This window comes from Crotalus tigris, unplaced genomic scaffold (assembly GCF_016545835.1).
Source record: "Crotalus tigris isolate CLP2741 ecotype Arizona unplaced genomic scaffold, ASM1654583v1 scf7180000023687.2574627, whole genome shotgun sequence".
Lineage (NCBI taxonomy): Eukaryota > Metazoa > Chordata > Lepidosauria > Squamata > Viperidae > Crotalus > Crotalus tigris.
In genome coordinates, this window is record NW_024100118.1 from 785,001 (window position 1) to 801,122 (window position 16,122).

At 34.1% G+C, this 16,122-nt stretch overlaps 1 protein-coding gene across 3 annotated transcripts in view; it reads right to left on the bottom strand.

Annotated features, from left to right (window-relative positions):
* Positions 1–16,122, bottom strand: part of TNPO1 (transportin 1) — a 43,295-nt gene that overhangs the window by 12,219 nt on the left and 14,954 nt on the right. For all 3 annotated transcript variants that reach the window (XR_005553874.1, XM_039320710.1, XM_039320711.1), the window contains 13 exons: positions 15,892–16,014; positions 12,450–12,568; positions 11,150–11,210; positions 10,341–10,509; positions 9,558–9,710; positions 6,597–6,822; positions 6,021–6,192; positions 5,284–5,370; positions 4,700–4,807; positions 4,362–4,520; positions 4,192–4,279; positions 602–700; positions 352–447 (listed from right to left, as the gene is read on the bottom strand). Coding sequence is in view for 2 of the 3 variants with exons in the window: in XM_039320710.1 (XP_039176644.1) it covers positions 352–447; positions 602–700; positions 4,192–4,279; positions 4,362–4,520; positions 4,700–4,807; positions 5,284–5,370; positions 6,021–6,192; positions 6,597–6,822; positions 9,558–9,710; positions 10,341–10,509; positions 11,150–11,210; positions 12,450–12,568; positions 15,892–16,014 (1,660 nt within the window). In the remaining variant the exon portion in view is untranslated. The remainder of the gene's footprint in view (positions 1–351; positions 448–601; positions 701–4,191; positions 4,280–4,361; positions 4,521–4,699; positions 4,808–5,283; positions 5,371–6,020; positions 6,193–6,596; positions 6,823–9,557; positions 9,711–10,340; positions 10,510–11,149; positions 11,211–12,449; positions 12,569–15,891; positions 16,015–16,122) is intronic.

Genomic DNA, 16,122 nt, shown 5'->3' on the forward strand with positions numbered 1-16,122 from the left:
ATAATCTGGCTTCCCATTGACTTTGCTTGTCAGGAGATTGTGAAAGGTGATCGTATGATCCCAGGATACTGGAACCATAATAAACACATGCCAATTGCCAAGTTAATAAATTTTAATCATGTGACCATGGGGATACTGCAATAAGTCATAAGTGTGAAAAACAGTCTTAAGTAACTTTTTTCAGTGCCATTGTTAACTTCAAATAGTTGTAAGTCAAGAACTACCTGTAATAAACAAACTGGATTGAACAAACATCTACACTTCCTCTTGCTTTTAACACTGATGGAGTTTTCCTACAATTTTGTGTAATACATTTTAAAAGTCACTGCAAACGGATCAGTTGTAGGGTACCTGTGTTTTCTAACAAAGTCTTTGGTGTGTTGGGTCTGTTAATAATTTCTACAAGCTGGTGCAAAACCATAGGGATGTAAGGCTGCATCTCTATACCTAGAAAAAAACAACAGACAAGTAATACATTAAAAATCACTTTTCATTATGGCACATTAATACAGCTGACAGAATTTATAAGTGACTACAAAACCAAAAAATAACTACACAACTGAAAATTCAAACTAGCATTTAAAAAAAAAGCCAATCTCACCCATCTGAATAGAAATTTCTCCAATTGCCCATGTGGCATTGTTACACACAGAAATGAACTCTGGGTTTAGGTTTGTTCCCAAAATTGGCATGAAATCAGCTGAAAAAACACAAAATAAGCCCTATCATTAAAATTTATCTTTTGCTAGAACATAGCATAAAACTTCAGCATAATATAATTTCAGCAGAAAATTCTCTTGACATTTTAACCCCCCATTATTTATAAAACCATCCCAACAAAAAAGTTCAGAATCCAAACAGGAAAGTCCATTATAGATATATCAATGTATTAAAATTAATCTCCCTTCTAGACTAAGGGCATTTGGATACATTTATCATAGGAACCTGGTTTTTTTAAAAATATGTAATAGCAATTTCAGAAGTGAAGTAAGCATAGTATTTATTAGGATCCAGTCAGAAGAAGGTAGTAGATGAAAATTCTAAATCTGGTCAAAACAGGTATTTACAATCTACCTCACAGCAATCCAAAAGGAAAGATAAGTGAATGAAAATGAGAGAACAGGGTAAAAATTGAGATTTAAATATTAATCACTACTAAAAGAAATAGGGTAGGGTATTTTAATCTGAGTATGAGGAAAAGGGAACCCGGGGCTTGCAATGAAGAGTCATTTTCTAAAATGGACAGAAGGTATCTTGGAAACTGGGTTACTCCTCCCATTTGTCCAACAGGCAGGACTAACAACATTTTGTAACAACACTAGAGCAACAGAAAAAAATGTCTCTGTTGGGCAAAGACATATTGGAAAATGACACCAATATAAAGAAAAGCCTGCTAGTGACTCCATCCATGGTGGCAGAAAACAGACTGATCATTTGGTTATTAAGGATTCCTGAGATTGCAAGAAGAGAGAACCAACACTCAGAAATGTTCACACCAGCTGGAACTCTTGCCATCAGCTGCAACCTCCCTCCCCTTCACAACTGACTGTTTTCTCCTTCCATTTAAAAATCTCAAAATACAAAGGAAAAAAAGCTCAATCTTCTCAAGGGCCTTGTGACAAGATGTGCTGCCTGGTTATGACAGTATTGTAATTTGTCTTACGCTGGAGTTTTGTCTTTTTACCAAATGCATTGGAAGTGCCTTGTAGACATTTAGGAGGCTCTTAGTGTAATTAGAATACCTGTGAGCAGTCATATCTAATTTGAGGTGGAGCAAGATTTCTATGAAGGAATTGTCAAGCAAAGCAGATTTTTTTTTTTTTTTTGGTCATTTCTGCTGTATGATTCTGAATCAACTGAGGTGTGATACATGCTTTCAAGAAGCAGGATGGCTGCTGTCACCAAGAAGGAAAAGAGGATGACCAGAGGGGAAGAAACGGAATTGATGACCTAACTGATGCATACAGAATCAGGAAAGAAGAACTGCAGAGCAGACTAGTTGATAAAAAAATTGAGCAACAGAGAAGTTATGATAAAACAGAGAAGTATGACTATAGTCAGTGTAGCTTTCCAAGAAAACTTGGCAAAGAATTATTTTTCTCTCCTCCTCACTTCTCCTCTAACTTAGGAAAGACTAGAAACAGGAAAAAAATTAAAGCAAAGCTATTTAGAGGAGTTAACATAATAGGAGTTCAGTAGATCTAAACATTGTGTGGATAAGGGATGGACCAAGTGAAACAGTTATGTAATTATTGTAAAGAAAACATTAAAATAAATAAACAAAATTGTATGTTCTTTAATTAAGGTATATCCACACCCATTAAAGAGATAAGAGTAAACTGGAAATATAAGCACTAATTATTTATTTTGTTTTGGACAATAAATACCACTATGGATGGAAAATGTACACTGTGTTTATGCTTGGATTTATTCCTATTCACTTCTCAGTCTTCAGCAACCACAGGCACTGGAACTTGGCAGAAACCTAACTGGAAGAAGGAGTTGGTTCTATCTCATTTAGCAACTGTTAGCATCTCTTACTAATGCCTACTAGAACAAGTAAGAGGAGCAACACTGCTTTTAGGATACTTTCCTAAAAATGGTATTCTCAATTAAACTATATAACGTGACAATTCACATAGCCCATGCTTCACTCTTTTATTGCCAAGAAAAAACTGTAAGGAAAATGATACATCCATCTCTATCAGAAATCTTCCTGAACACATGACCTATATACAGTTGTAAGAGAAAGCTGGTGGACCTTTAAAAACTATTTATAAACTTGCTTGTAATCTTTAAAAACTATTTGTAATCATGGTTTGGGGAGGTTCTGCAACTTCACGATCCAAATGGCTCACAAAAACCGAAGGAACAATAGATTCTGGATTTTACCAACAAATTCTACAAGAGCATGTCAGTATATCTGATTTGAAGTTTAAATGAATGGAGTTACACAATACAAGAGTGATTCTATATACAAAAGTTAATCAGAATATCAAAGGCAGAAGAAATATTACATTTGGAAATATCCAAACAAATGCCTCAGCCACATTCCAATTACAACACTGCAGCAAATTCAAAAGCAAGGGGTTCATGCAAGGCTGGCTTTAGACTCGGGTTGAGTATGCACTGTCCTAGGGCTTCAAAACTTAAGGCACATACTCTGAGCCATTTGGTGTAGTGGTTAAGGTACTAGCCTAAAAACCAGGAGACTGTGAGTTCTAATCCCGCTTTGGCATGAAAGTCAGCTGGGCAACCTTGCAGCAATCACTCTCTTTCAGCCCAACCCATGTCACAGAGTTATTGTGGGGAAAATAGGAGGAGGAAGTTCATCACCTTGAATTATTTATAAGAAAAACAAATAAAAGTAGGAAATAAATAAATCACTGAGTTAGCTTTGAATTTGTGCAAGGCCACATAAAACAGCAATGAATGGAAGTAGTTTGTTTTTTTTAAAGAAGAATGGGCCAAAATACCATAAGGCCAATGTGTGCTCACCAGGTACTGTACAGAAAACATTTCGCTGAAATCACTGCTGCTAAAGGAGGTAATCCAGTTAATAAACTAATACTTCACATGTTGGTTGTTTTATCAGAATTTATTTATTAGCAGGCTGCAGATGAAACTAAGATTACACTGTAATCCACAGTATTTCAGGATAACAGACAGTTTACAATCATTATATGGATTACAGAATAGGAAAACTTTACAGAGTTGAAGAAAATATGCATCAGTATTAAACTAGATTTCTTTAAGCCAAGGCAGAAAGACTGTGTAAAGCAAGGGTGTCAAACTGGTGGCCCACAGACCGGATGCATCATGCGCAGGCCAGGGCCACCCCAGCTCTGCAAAGGCAAAGAATGTCACGATACATCACAATGCACAGGTGATGCATCGAGTTTGACACCCATGGTGTAAAGCAAACAAATAGGAAACAATCACTTCTTTCCCATCATTCTAGGTAAGAAATTATTCAGCGAAATAATCCCTACCATGGCATATTGGTAATAAAAACACTATAAACAGGTCCAAGCCATAAATATACATATATTTATGGCAATTTTCTATTACCCCAGCCATCATTATTGACCTACAATATAAAGGACTTGTAATATCAAATTTAAAAAACATGAGTATGAGTTGGCAGTTCAAACTATACATGATAACAGCTTGCAGTATTAAGTTACTTACCAATGCAGGGCTTCACATGCTGAAAACATGCCTTTGTCAAATCTCCTAGCAAGGCAAAAGAACTCTGTCGTACCTCAGGCATTTTATCCTAGGAGAAAAGAAATAAGCTTTTGTTTTTATTTAGAAACTAAAACAGTAATAAGGCAAGCGAATGAGATTATTTATCTCACCTGCATACACTGGTACATCAGTGTCAGGATATTGCTCCGAGCCACTAGTTGTTCAATGTTGCCTCCAAGTCCTTCAGCTAAACCACTAAGTAAATCAAGAGCCACAATCATGAAGTCTTTATCTGGAGCTTCATACTGGTCTGGTTGAGCATTATGCAACTAAGAAAAGACATAATCAATATTTAAGATTTAAGTATGCAACATTACAGTGTATAATTTTCATCACTTCTATTCCCCAAACCAGCAAATTGATCAAAGAATTTTATAATCAATCAGGGAGTTTAAATTCCACTGAAGCTACATTTTCTAATGCTATGAAAACTGGTAACAGAAAATACCATGGCTTGTGCAAGAGTCTTTTGTACCAGGTTCACACAGCGCTGGTAGACTGGTTCACAGTAGGGAAGGAAGCCAGATTGCAAGGCAGTGGCAACCGAAGACAGGCACTGAAATACAGGAGACACATTAAGTAAAATGTGTACCATTGCATAGTATGTCAAAGATATTTGCTACATTAAAAGGGCAAATTTTGAAAGATAAAATAAGGTCATATATTCACAGATTAAGAAACTTAACAATGTGGGGACATCATCATCATGTTTGAACACACAAGACCACAGAACTCTCCACTGATTTTTTGCAGTCTAATCCTATAACTCTTTCAGAAACACATTCTTACAAGTCGACAGAAAGCTAATTCCTAGAAAATCCTCAGAACCGCCATATTATGGTGCAATTATATCTCGTCTTGTCAAAAGAAGATCTTCATGAAACGAATGGGGTTTATTACTAATTATATGGATGCAGAATTAGGAAGCTTCAATTCCCCTATTAAAAACTGTCATCATAAGGAAGAAAATTTATAAAATGATGATTTTAGATCAAAGATCAAAGAACTATTTCTAACAACAGCAGCAATTACCTCTAATAAAGGGAAAAGATCTTTATCTTCATCCTTTAGCATGTTCCATTTTTGGATTAATGGAGGCATAAGCATCTGGATGAATTCCTGTAGATAATGAAAATTTCACAGAATGTATGCTCTACAAAACTTTATTTACTTTTTTTTTTAGTATTTATGTAGATTCCCTTGAATTGACCACAGTTGAGTGTCCATTCCCCAACAATATTCTTAGCAATTTAGACTTTAGACTTCTTCTCCCAAACTCCCAAATTAACAGATATTTGACAGTCACTTGTTGACTCTGGGCATGAACGTTGTGTTTACAAAATGGTCCTATTCCAGGAATGACTGGAATAGGAATCACCAGGAATCACTGGTTCCTGCCTTGCTGACTTTGTTCCTGTAGTTATGATAAAATAATGGAAATACTATCATGGAAGCATTTGAATAATTATAAGGAAAACATCTAGGCATAGTTTTTAAAGCTTTAGGTATGTAGTATTTTATTCATGAAGTTTCAAGTACTATTTTATAATGTTTCTTAAGTCAAATATAAAGCAAAAAAAATGGAATATCCATAAATAATAAAGTAAATAACTTGGGCAAGAAATCTCCAAAAAATACTTATCCAGAATGAATGCTTGATAAAGTGAATAAAAAGTCAAGTTTTTTGTAGAATTAAGAGATACAATTTATTTATTTATAAAATGTATAGAACCCCCTCTTATCTCAAGGTAACTATGGGCAATACTTACTGGTTTATTTAGATGATGGCCTACAGAATCTGCCAAAGTTCCTATGGCATCATAAAGAATGAGCAGATTCTTATGTTGGTATTTACTAAATGCAAATACCAAAGTATCAAGTATATAAGCAAGATGAGGAACAAGCTCAGTACAAGCCTCCTCTTCTAGAGTGGCAAAGGCACTAAAAAGCAAAAGGCAAAAGATTAGTCTACAGAATGAAGGAATGTATTTCTCCCTCTTAAATAAAATAATAAATCCTTTAAAAAATTATTAATTTATATGGAATGGACATGAGGAATTATTATAAGATTTCTATTGAATATATTCTTATTGTAATAGCTAGAATAGGACTTATTATCTAACACTTAATCCTTGTATATATTTAACAAAAATAAAAGTTATAATTTCCTTAGAAAACAAATATAATGTAGCTGTTAAAAGCAAATATAATTATAGTAGAATGACTTAAAATGGCTTTTCTAGTCAACTAGAAAGGAGTTACTCAACAAAAATAAATAAAATAATACTGTAGACTTCAGTATGTACTCTGAGAGCCATGGCTAATATTTCTACACTGTGACATACCTGCAGGCAGCTTCTTGTACTCTCTTGTTACTATCAAGGATACGCTTTAGCAATTCAGTCATTAATGGCTTCAAGTATGTGTCTGGGGGTTGACTGACTACCCAATGTGCATAGCGACTAAGAGTCCAGCAAGTAATGGAGCGCACAAGAGCCTTTTTATCAGAGAGGCACTGAATAAGGTGAGGGATAAGCTCGGGAAGATATGGAATCATGCCCTGCATACAACCTGTTAGAAGAAGAAATGAAATAAGAAAGAAGTAAATAGTTTAACAATCTATTTGCCCACGATTTCCAAAGGAATAATTGCCCTGCAATTATCATGTTGGGATTGTTCCATAGTTAAGTTTGTTATGTAGTAAGAATTGAAATGCTACTTTTGTTCCAACATTTTCAAGTGTGCCATGCAGCCTTCAATACTGGAAATACAGCACAACTATTTCTGACAAAAAGACCCAAGCCCCTACTGTGATCTCAGATGAATCACATAATATCTTTCTAATTGTGCCTGTAGATTTTCTTACTGAATTTTCTAGACAATATGAAGTAAAAATATATGCCAAATGATATTCTATCATAGCTATAATTTTTACAGAGAAAAATATAGAAGACTGTTGGAAGGAAGGAAGGAAGGAAGGAAGGAAGGAAGGAAGGAAGGAAGGAAGGAAGGAAGGAAGGAAGGAAGGAAGGAAGGAAGGAAGGAAGGAAGGAAGATACACAGTTAAGCAGTTATTAAGCAAATTCTGCTTCCCCCATAGATTTTATCTATCAGAACCCTACTGGGAAGTTTGAAATGGTAATCACATGATCCTGCAATTGTTGCCTGTTGCCAAGCACATGAATTTTGATCAAGTTACCATGGGAATGCTGCAATGGTCATAAGCAGAAGAACCAGTTGTATATAACCTTTTTTTCAGTGCCATTGTAACTTCAAATGATTATTAAACAAATGGTGGCAAGGACTGCCAGCTTACTCTCTTATAATCCCTTTCTCTCCAATGAATATAAACATAAACATGAATTCTCTTCTTGCTAATTATCCAAGCACCAGGGTAAGCATTCCAAAGAGCAATAACAATTTGGGTTCAAGGTTAGACATTCTTATACCCAATATGTCTTCCATTTTTCTAAAATGGCAGACCAACAATTCCAATATGAAATTAAAAATCAAAAGAGATAAAGATGACAAATTTAATAAGATGCCCGAACAGATGAAGGTACAATTGTTTATAGTAAATGAAGCCCATATTGATTCACATAATAAAAATGCAGGAAATTCATACTTAAATGCTTTTTTAAAACTTTCAATTCAATCATATCCAATGCCTCTTCGGCATCCAACAAGCCTACCAATGCTGATTTAAATTATTCTAAATGTATATCCAGTTAGTAATCTAAATAGAGACGGCTGGGGAATAAAAGATAATTGTCTGTAATCTGCATACCAAAGAAGGGGTCACTGTCCATGTTTTTGCATCATCAATTATTTTGCTTGCACAGATTGTAAATTCTAATTTTAGTTTAGGAACAAAACTAGTTGGATAATCTTAGGCTAGTCATTTTCTCTCAGCCCTAGGAAAAGAGCAATGGCAAAGCACTTCTGAAAAAACCTTGCTAAGAAAACTGAAGGGACTTGTACGAGAATCAGATATGATTGAACAGAAGAAAAAAAAAAGTATTAATCCATATTAATCCATTACGCACAATTATATTTATTGATATTTACAACAAAGGATCAAGATGCTGCAAAATAACCTAGTTGAAAACAATTCTGATGTAGAACTGGGGAAAAAACAAAATTGCTTCTCCTATTTTTTGGGGATTTTTTCCACCTTCTAGACCAGTGGTTCTCAACCTGTGGGTCGGGACCCCATTTGGGGTCGAACGACCATTTCACAGGGGTTGCCAAACAACGCAGTCCGCCATTTTTTCCCCCTTTTCCTTAGCTGTGCTACTCCCTTTTATTCTATTGGCTTTTGAAAGCCAATAGAATAGACTCTCTTGAATAGAGTCTAATTCTATTGGCTTTCCAAAGCCATTAGGAATTGTCCAGGCTCTCTCTGCCCTGCTGAGCCCGCCAAAAGAACCATTCTGCAAACGGTGCTGCGCCAGTTGAGTAGTCCTCGACTTACGACCGGTTGAGTAGTCCCCGACTTACGACCGGTTGGGGGTCGCGGCATTAAAAAGGTTGAGAACCACTGTTCTAGACTTTAGAATTTATATATTATTTAGAGAAGTGAAAATTTTCCTGCTAGATTAAACTAAAGGTGGGGACTCATTTGACTAAGGTAGGTGTTTCTTACAAAAGGGGGCCATGGAGAACAATATTATTAAAGAGGCCTTCCTTATCAGGAAGAGTTGGCAATAAGCACTTGCTCTTACACATTACCTTGCACATTCACTCACATCTAAACAGACATGCATGTATCAGTTCAACCATCACAAAGAACTTGCTTTCTTCTCTTTTGGGCATTTCAACTGGCGGAAAACAAAAGTAGCCAAACTGTAGAGAAGAGCCACATGGACCCAAGTACATTTGATTGTCCATCTCCAACGCTTGATTGTTTCCACATAAGATATCTGGTAGGGGGGCATTGGAGCATGCACGCAGGGGAGTGTAATTTAAAACAGAAGAAATTTCATATGCCTAAGAAGTTCTATGTTGGTACAAACTGGTATTTTAGAATTAGTCTATTTAACTTCTATCCATCCACAGTAACTTTTTCAAATTTGTTTCTAGGTAGATTTAGGATTATCTCTCTAGTATCTCACTAAAGTGTAATTAAATTATATATAATACATACATTGAAGCCATCACATCACTTATTCTTGCATGTCTCATTCTCATATTTCTTGCAGCAGGAATATGTTCTATTTAGATTTATGTTCACCATGGATTTATCATAGTTTCTTACTCACTATGAACAGTAACAAAATACAACATGAATCTCAAACATCATTTACCTTCAGCAATTGCTCCTAGAACAAGGATGCCTGATTCTTTCACCACCCATTCTGGATGAAAAAGCAATTCTTTTAGAAGGGGCAAAATATGTGGCAGCAGCTCATCACGGAATACATTGGCAAGAACATCAAGGGCAGCAGCTGAACATTTCCCTAAAGAAATATAATATATACATATTTTGGTATGGTCTATTATGCTTTCAAAACCTCCCTCCACTTTATTTTGCAATATTACCAATAGCATGCTATGTGTTGAAAATTATGAAGAAATTGTAACAAAGAATAAAATACAAAGGACTTAAAATTAACCTACCATACTAAACATTGTATGAGGAGGCCTGTTAGTCTATGCTGGAAAAACATTCAAAAGGAGTATGGTAGCCCATTTTCAGATTACCATATTTTATTAAATGGCAAGAAAAAAGGCACACAAGCATATGCCTTTTAAATATTGTAGTTAGAAGTGCTTCAGATTTTTTGTTAAATGAATTTAAACCCTTATATCTTTGCAATCAATAATTTATTTATCAATCAGGTACCTTTCTCACTGACATAAATCTGGGCAGTATACAATGCAACCAACAATTACAACCCTGTAATCCCTTAATTCGGGGTAGAGTTGGGGCATTAACATGAAATAAAAATAAGATCATGGCACGCAAATCTCATATACAATGCAACCATGTAACATATCTAACTTTTGAACAATTGTTAAATTAAGCTTAATATGATATACAGATATATTCACATGTTTTACTTATTTCAGCTGGAAAAGTGACATACTTAAATTCCAGTCAGAAATAGTGTCGTCATCATCAAGGTCATCTTCCTCATCATCCTCATCTTCAATACCATCTTCTTCATGCTGCTGAGCTACTGTTCGTGAACGGTGAAACCGAGGCCTTATATCTTGTTCACTGTCTGGAATTGCTTCATCTTCCTCAACATCTCCCTATTATCAAAACCAAAGAACAAAATGAGAGAGAGAGAGAGAGAGAGAGAGAGAGAGAGAGAGAGAGAGAGAGAGAGAGAGAGAGAGAGATGTTTCAACAATACTTTGGCCCTTTCTATGCTTATCAATGGTTTTTTTTTAAAAAAAAAAATATATGCTCAGTTAAAACACCAAATATATGTTTAAATTTGCAATGATTAAGAAGTAGAAAATAGCAAATAACTTACCAAAATATGTTACTAAAAAACTACTACACATAAAGTTATAGGCAAAAATTTGGACAACGTGGTCAGATAATGTATTTCTGATAATCCCTAAAATTGGCATAACCTCTACATAGTATATATTTTTTATTTTATATTTGTAAGTAACTAAAAAAAATAAGTATGCAATCAAATTGTTAGATATTGTGTTTCACTTTGTATCACACAGAAGCTACTTAGGGAGTCAACGAATCATGTATTTTGATCAGAAGTTATTAACTTCTACATAAATAGTATCTCTTCAGAATCAAGTTTCTTTGCGTATATAGGTGCTAATTTCAAAGAAAATGGATATATTGAAACATGTCACATTTTACTTGATGTACAGAAATAAAAAAAAATCATGGGTATCAGAGGCAAAGTATAGTTATTCCTACCTTTAGCAGAATGATATCTATTTCTGAATATTTCATACCATTTACAAGGACAGGTATCAACCTACACGGAAAAAAAATAATTAAGTTATGGAATATCAATTTCTAAAGTTGTATAAGCTAGAGTTCACATTCTTTAAAATTTTCAAATACCATTCAAACTCACGTAAATTATTTAAGAGAAAATGCTGACATAATGTCTGCTCACTTTAACAGTCAAAAATTTGAGCCTGGGTTTCTAAAAGACATGGGTTTATATTAAATCAAATTAAAATTAGCATGTATTAAAAAACATGAACTATAAAATTTTGAATATTCCACAGGATGCCATTTCAGGATACTAAAGTGTTTCTCTGATTATACATATGCACAGATACATACAGTACATATCACAGCCAAATGGACTATACCATTTGATTGCTCAATAGCAATCATAGTCATTTAGCACCATATTGCAGGCCCCATATTTGCTTCTAATTAGTTGATATGTGCAATTCAAAGTGCTAGTTTTAATTTTTATAAAGCTTGGCTTTCAGTTGTTTTCAGGACAATTTCTTTCAAATGTAATCTTTCTAATATGCTTCTTGATGGATAAATTATTAATAAATCTACCATTTTAGAAAAGTGAGGGAGAACAAAGGTGCAGCAACAGAGATTTTCAGTGATGGCACCCATCTCATCCTGGGGCCATCTTTCAGGTATTCATCCAATGGTTTTCCAATAACTAATAAAGATGAAATTGTCCTGGAGAGCTTTCAGGGAAAGAAGGAAATTGATACTTTGGCTTGATTGTATTTACTGTTATGTTTGATTGAGACTTTATTTATACTGTTCACAACCAGGAATCACACATTTGCTAAATAAATAGTAAAAGAAAATTTGACTCCCTCACAAATATGGCTTCTTTCCCTAGACAAAAGAACAATTACACTAAGTAATACAACACAAACATTTTTAAACAAATGAGAGTTAAGTGGTCTGCAGTTGTGTTATAAAACATGGAAAAAGCATGAAGTGTTTTCATGGAGAGACAGACATTCCTTGATTGTGCCAGATGAAAGTTCTCACTGATATTACTAGCTTTTACACATAAAAACTATTTTAGCATGCAAAACTATGTGTCAAGTTACTACGTGTCCATGGGTAAGTACATAGGTATAATTACCATCTCAATTTAAATATTCCAAATAATGACTATACAGGATTCATGAAACATGTTTAAAAGGTTTTAAAGACATATGAGGTAAACATGCACATACATTTCAAATAAGCTAGTATAATATTAAGGGGAAAATAAACTTACTTAGTAAGATGCCGATACAATACATCTTTACAAATTGGCTGTTCAGCCAAAGTCAACCAGAATTCACAAGCCTCCAAAGCCACATTTTCATCTTGGTCCTGAGTTCTTTGCAGCATGTACTACATATTATGGTAAGAAAGTAAAAAGAAACAGAAACTCCATTTGAAAATACTATGTAACTAAATCCCTTTCATATAACATTCTATTATCATATGGGTAATTTGGAAAAATGGGTGTTTAATATATGAATAAGTATAAATCACATATACTATTTTCTATATTCTGGCTACTTAAAGATCAATTCTTCTTTTGCCTTATACAAATTTATCCTAGTAGAATAATATTTTGGCATCCAATCTCCCATTTCTAAGCATTTAACCAAATTTTTATTTTCAGAATTCTCCTAGAAACAGGAATCATCATTATTTGTTGTTTCCTAGACTCCATCATTTTATTACTGAATAATCAAATACCGCATGTGTCCTGTACTGTATTGGTAATTTAAAAATATTTATTATATTACAAACTGATTTTTTCGACTGCCTGCTATTATTATATTATTAAATTTGAAAAGTGGAAGTGTTTTGTACTTATTTACATATAGATCATTATTTGTTCCCCTAGTTTTCCACTTTTTAAACTCAATTAGAGTTTGTCCAATTTCCAACTAAGGAAAAAAATGGATATTGAAATGTAAATGGATTTCTATTGTTTGTATTTCAATTTAGCAAGTTAGGAAAGTTTACCTTAAACACACAAATTAAATGAATTTCTCATCAACCTTAATATGAAGCAGCCATCTATTTTCAAAATGTTGTCACTAATAATTGGAAACGTAATTGCTGTGGCTATAGAAATGACTGCTAATGACTGCAGACTGTAAACTATGGCTTAGCTCACACCAAGGTTTTTATTCTGCAATCTAGTATGTTAAAAAATAAAGCATGAGACAATGTGCAGGCAATATTTAAATCTGTGTATTCACAGTAACAATTTGTAATGTTTTATATTAAAGTAGTCCTTAGGCTATGACCACTTGTTCATTAACAGCTCAAAGTTATGATGGGGGACTTATGGCCAATCATCAGAATTCCATTGTCACAACATCCCTGTAGCTACAGAGTTGTGATCCAGGCACTTGATGCCCAGCTCAAGTAAGCTGAAGAACAATACAAAGTCTGCAGTTAAACTTATTCCAGAACACCAGACAAAGCAATACGAAAAGAAAGCTATGTATAATTGCTTATCACTTTTAAAGCATTTCCCCATAATTTATAAACTTTTAGAACAACCAAATTTATGCATATAAAGACTTTATTCTATATGTCTACTGGAACTTTGGGGAGCTGAAGCAGGGATATATTATTTAGAATCAAACAGTAGCAGAATGAAAAAAATTATAGTGAGGGATTCACATCAGACTTAGCTTGAAAATTCTAATACACAATGTGAAACAGTGCAGAATGTTCAAGATGAAATGTCTGTCCACAATCTGTCCATACCTTATTATTCCTAAACAACCTTTAAAACACCAAGCATGCTCAATGGTAAATAAATGTATAAATGTCTTTGAGTTACGACTAGAATGGAGCCATTAGTCTTAAATAATGACTGACCCGATTTTGCAACCTTTTTTGCAATGGACCTTAAGCAAATCAACAATTTGCCGAAAACAGGAAGTAAATTCCTGTTTGTAGCAAATCTGTTGTAAAACATGGGCACATAACCACCATGCGGCATACAGCTGTAAATGCAGGCCAGCTGCCAAACACCCAAAGTGCAGTCAGGTAATTGCAGGGTGGGGGGGGGGCTGGCCATTGTAACTTCAACTCCAGGTCATGAGTACCTCCAGGGAGATCTGTTGTTACTTTGCATAGTCACTAAGCTATCGCTTATCAGTAGATTACCTGTATGCATAAGAATTGTTTTTATTGCAACTGATATCGCATCTAATTGAAATTGATTCTTCATGAGTTTGCATTCCCATTCTGTAGAAAAACTTTGTCCTATTCTTAGATGTTTGATCATGTTCTGCACTGAACTTGGCAAGTAGAATTTTGGGAACAGACTGTAAAAGAATGAATTTTCCAAATCTGCCTCAGCAAATGAGTTCACTAGGGGAACTCTGTTGTCATCTTTTATTGCTATTCTTGGATTCCAGGATGAACTTTTTTGATGCAGAAACTGTCTAAACTTTACTATTTTAGAATCATCTGAAGTAATGATATTAAGTCTTCCAATGTTTTCTTTTTTCATTTTCCAGAAGGAGATGAGTCACCAATGCTTCGGAGATAGTTCCTACTCTGTATTTTCATTCTATATAATTATTGGGAGAGACTGAAAATAAAGAGGATCTGATGTCCTAATAACAATATTCTCTTTTTCTATTCCTTTTTTTGAGGGTTGTTTTGTTTTGTCTTTACAGCTTTTATTTTTTCTGTTCTTTTTTTCTGTGTGTGATTTCAGATTGCTGATATGAAAATTCTCTTTTTCCACAAAATACAGCAATTAGTTTTTTACATGCATTTTTTTCAGAGATCATACTTAGGGTTCTTCCAATAGGAAACAATATTTATTAAATGGACAGTATAAACCTGAAGCTGTATCTTTAACAAGAAACTCATTTTTACATAATACATTTCTTTCTTTTTAAAAATTTGTTTGCCACTCATCTCGCTAGGGTGAGGACAGGATTAAAATGTATTGTTAAGGTATACAAAATTATCTGCAAATATTTGAACAAATTATATAAATACTGCATTTTAAGAAAGTATTGGTTAAGGATTTTAAAGAATATGGCATATACTTCTAATGAACTTATGATGAATTTTGGTTAACAAAATATATTTATTAGCTATCTCAGAGAATGTCTGAAGCAGTCAACTTCAATATACTGGAAGAAAATGATGGCCATTTCACGCTATGGGACTGCTTCACTATCATCCTGTTTTGGTTTCTTAAATCTTATTTCCATATTTGTTAATATGGTTTTGGGAAGAAAAAGATGTGAATGCGATTTTGAATGATGTAGTAGAAAGAACCAGTAGGAAGAATTACGGGTTATAGCAAACAAGAGTATTCTTTCATGATGGAAAGGACAGACTGGATTTATAATATTAGATTAGTGATATATTACTGTCTGCTTATGAACTGGCTTTGTGATCAACACTGTGTTTGAAAAATGACTGATTTTACATTCTTTTTTGTATACTTTTGTTCTGTATAATAAAGTAATATACACAGACACATGCACGTGCTCTTAAGAGAAAATAGACCAACAGGCAACACAAGCAGGACATTAAGAAATAATTCTGAATTACAGATTTGATTTTCAAGCATTTTGATATATTTAATAATGGAAAAGTTGCATCTGTCAAAAATCCCTAATTCAAAGAATGTATCATCTTAATATATTTTTAAAAAAATACATGCAAAGTGTTACCTCAACAATACTAATCATATGAGGAAGTAAACGGTCCATTCTAACTTCCAGCAGCATTACCAGAGCCCGACAAACATTTTTACGTACTTCAGGCTCCTCATCCCCAGCCAATGCAAACAGATTCTGTTAAAGGGGAATCCAAAAAACAAGAACAGAAGTGATAGATAGATAGATAGATAGATAGATAGATAGATAGATATAGATCACTATAAATTAATATTCACATTATCA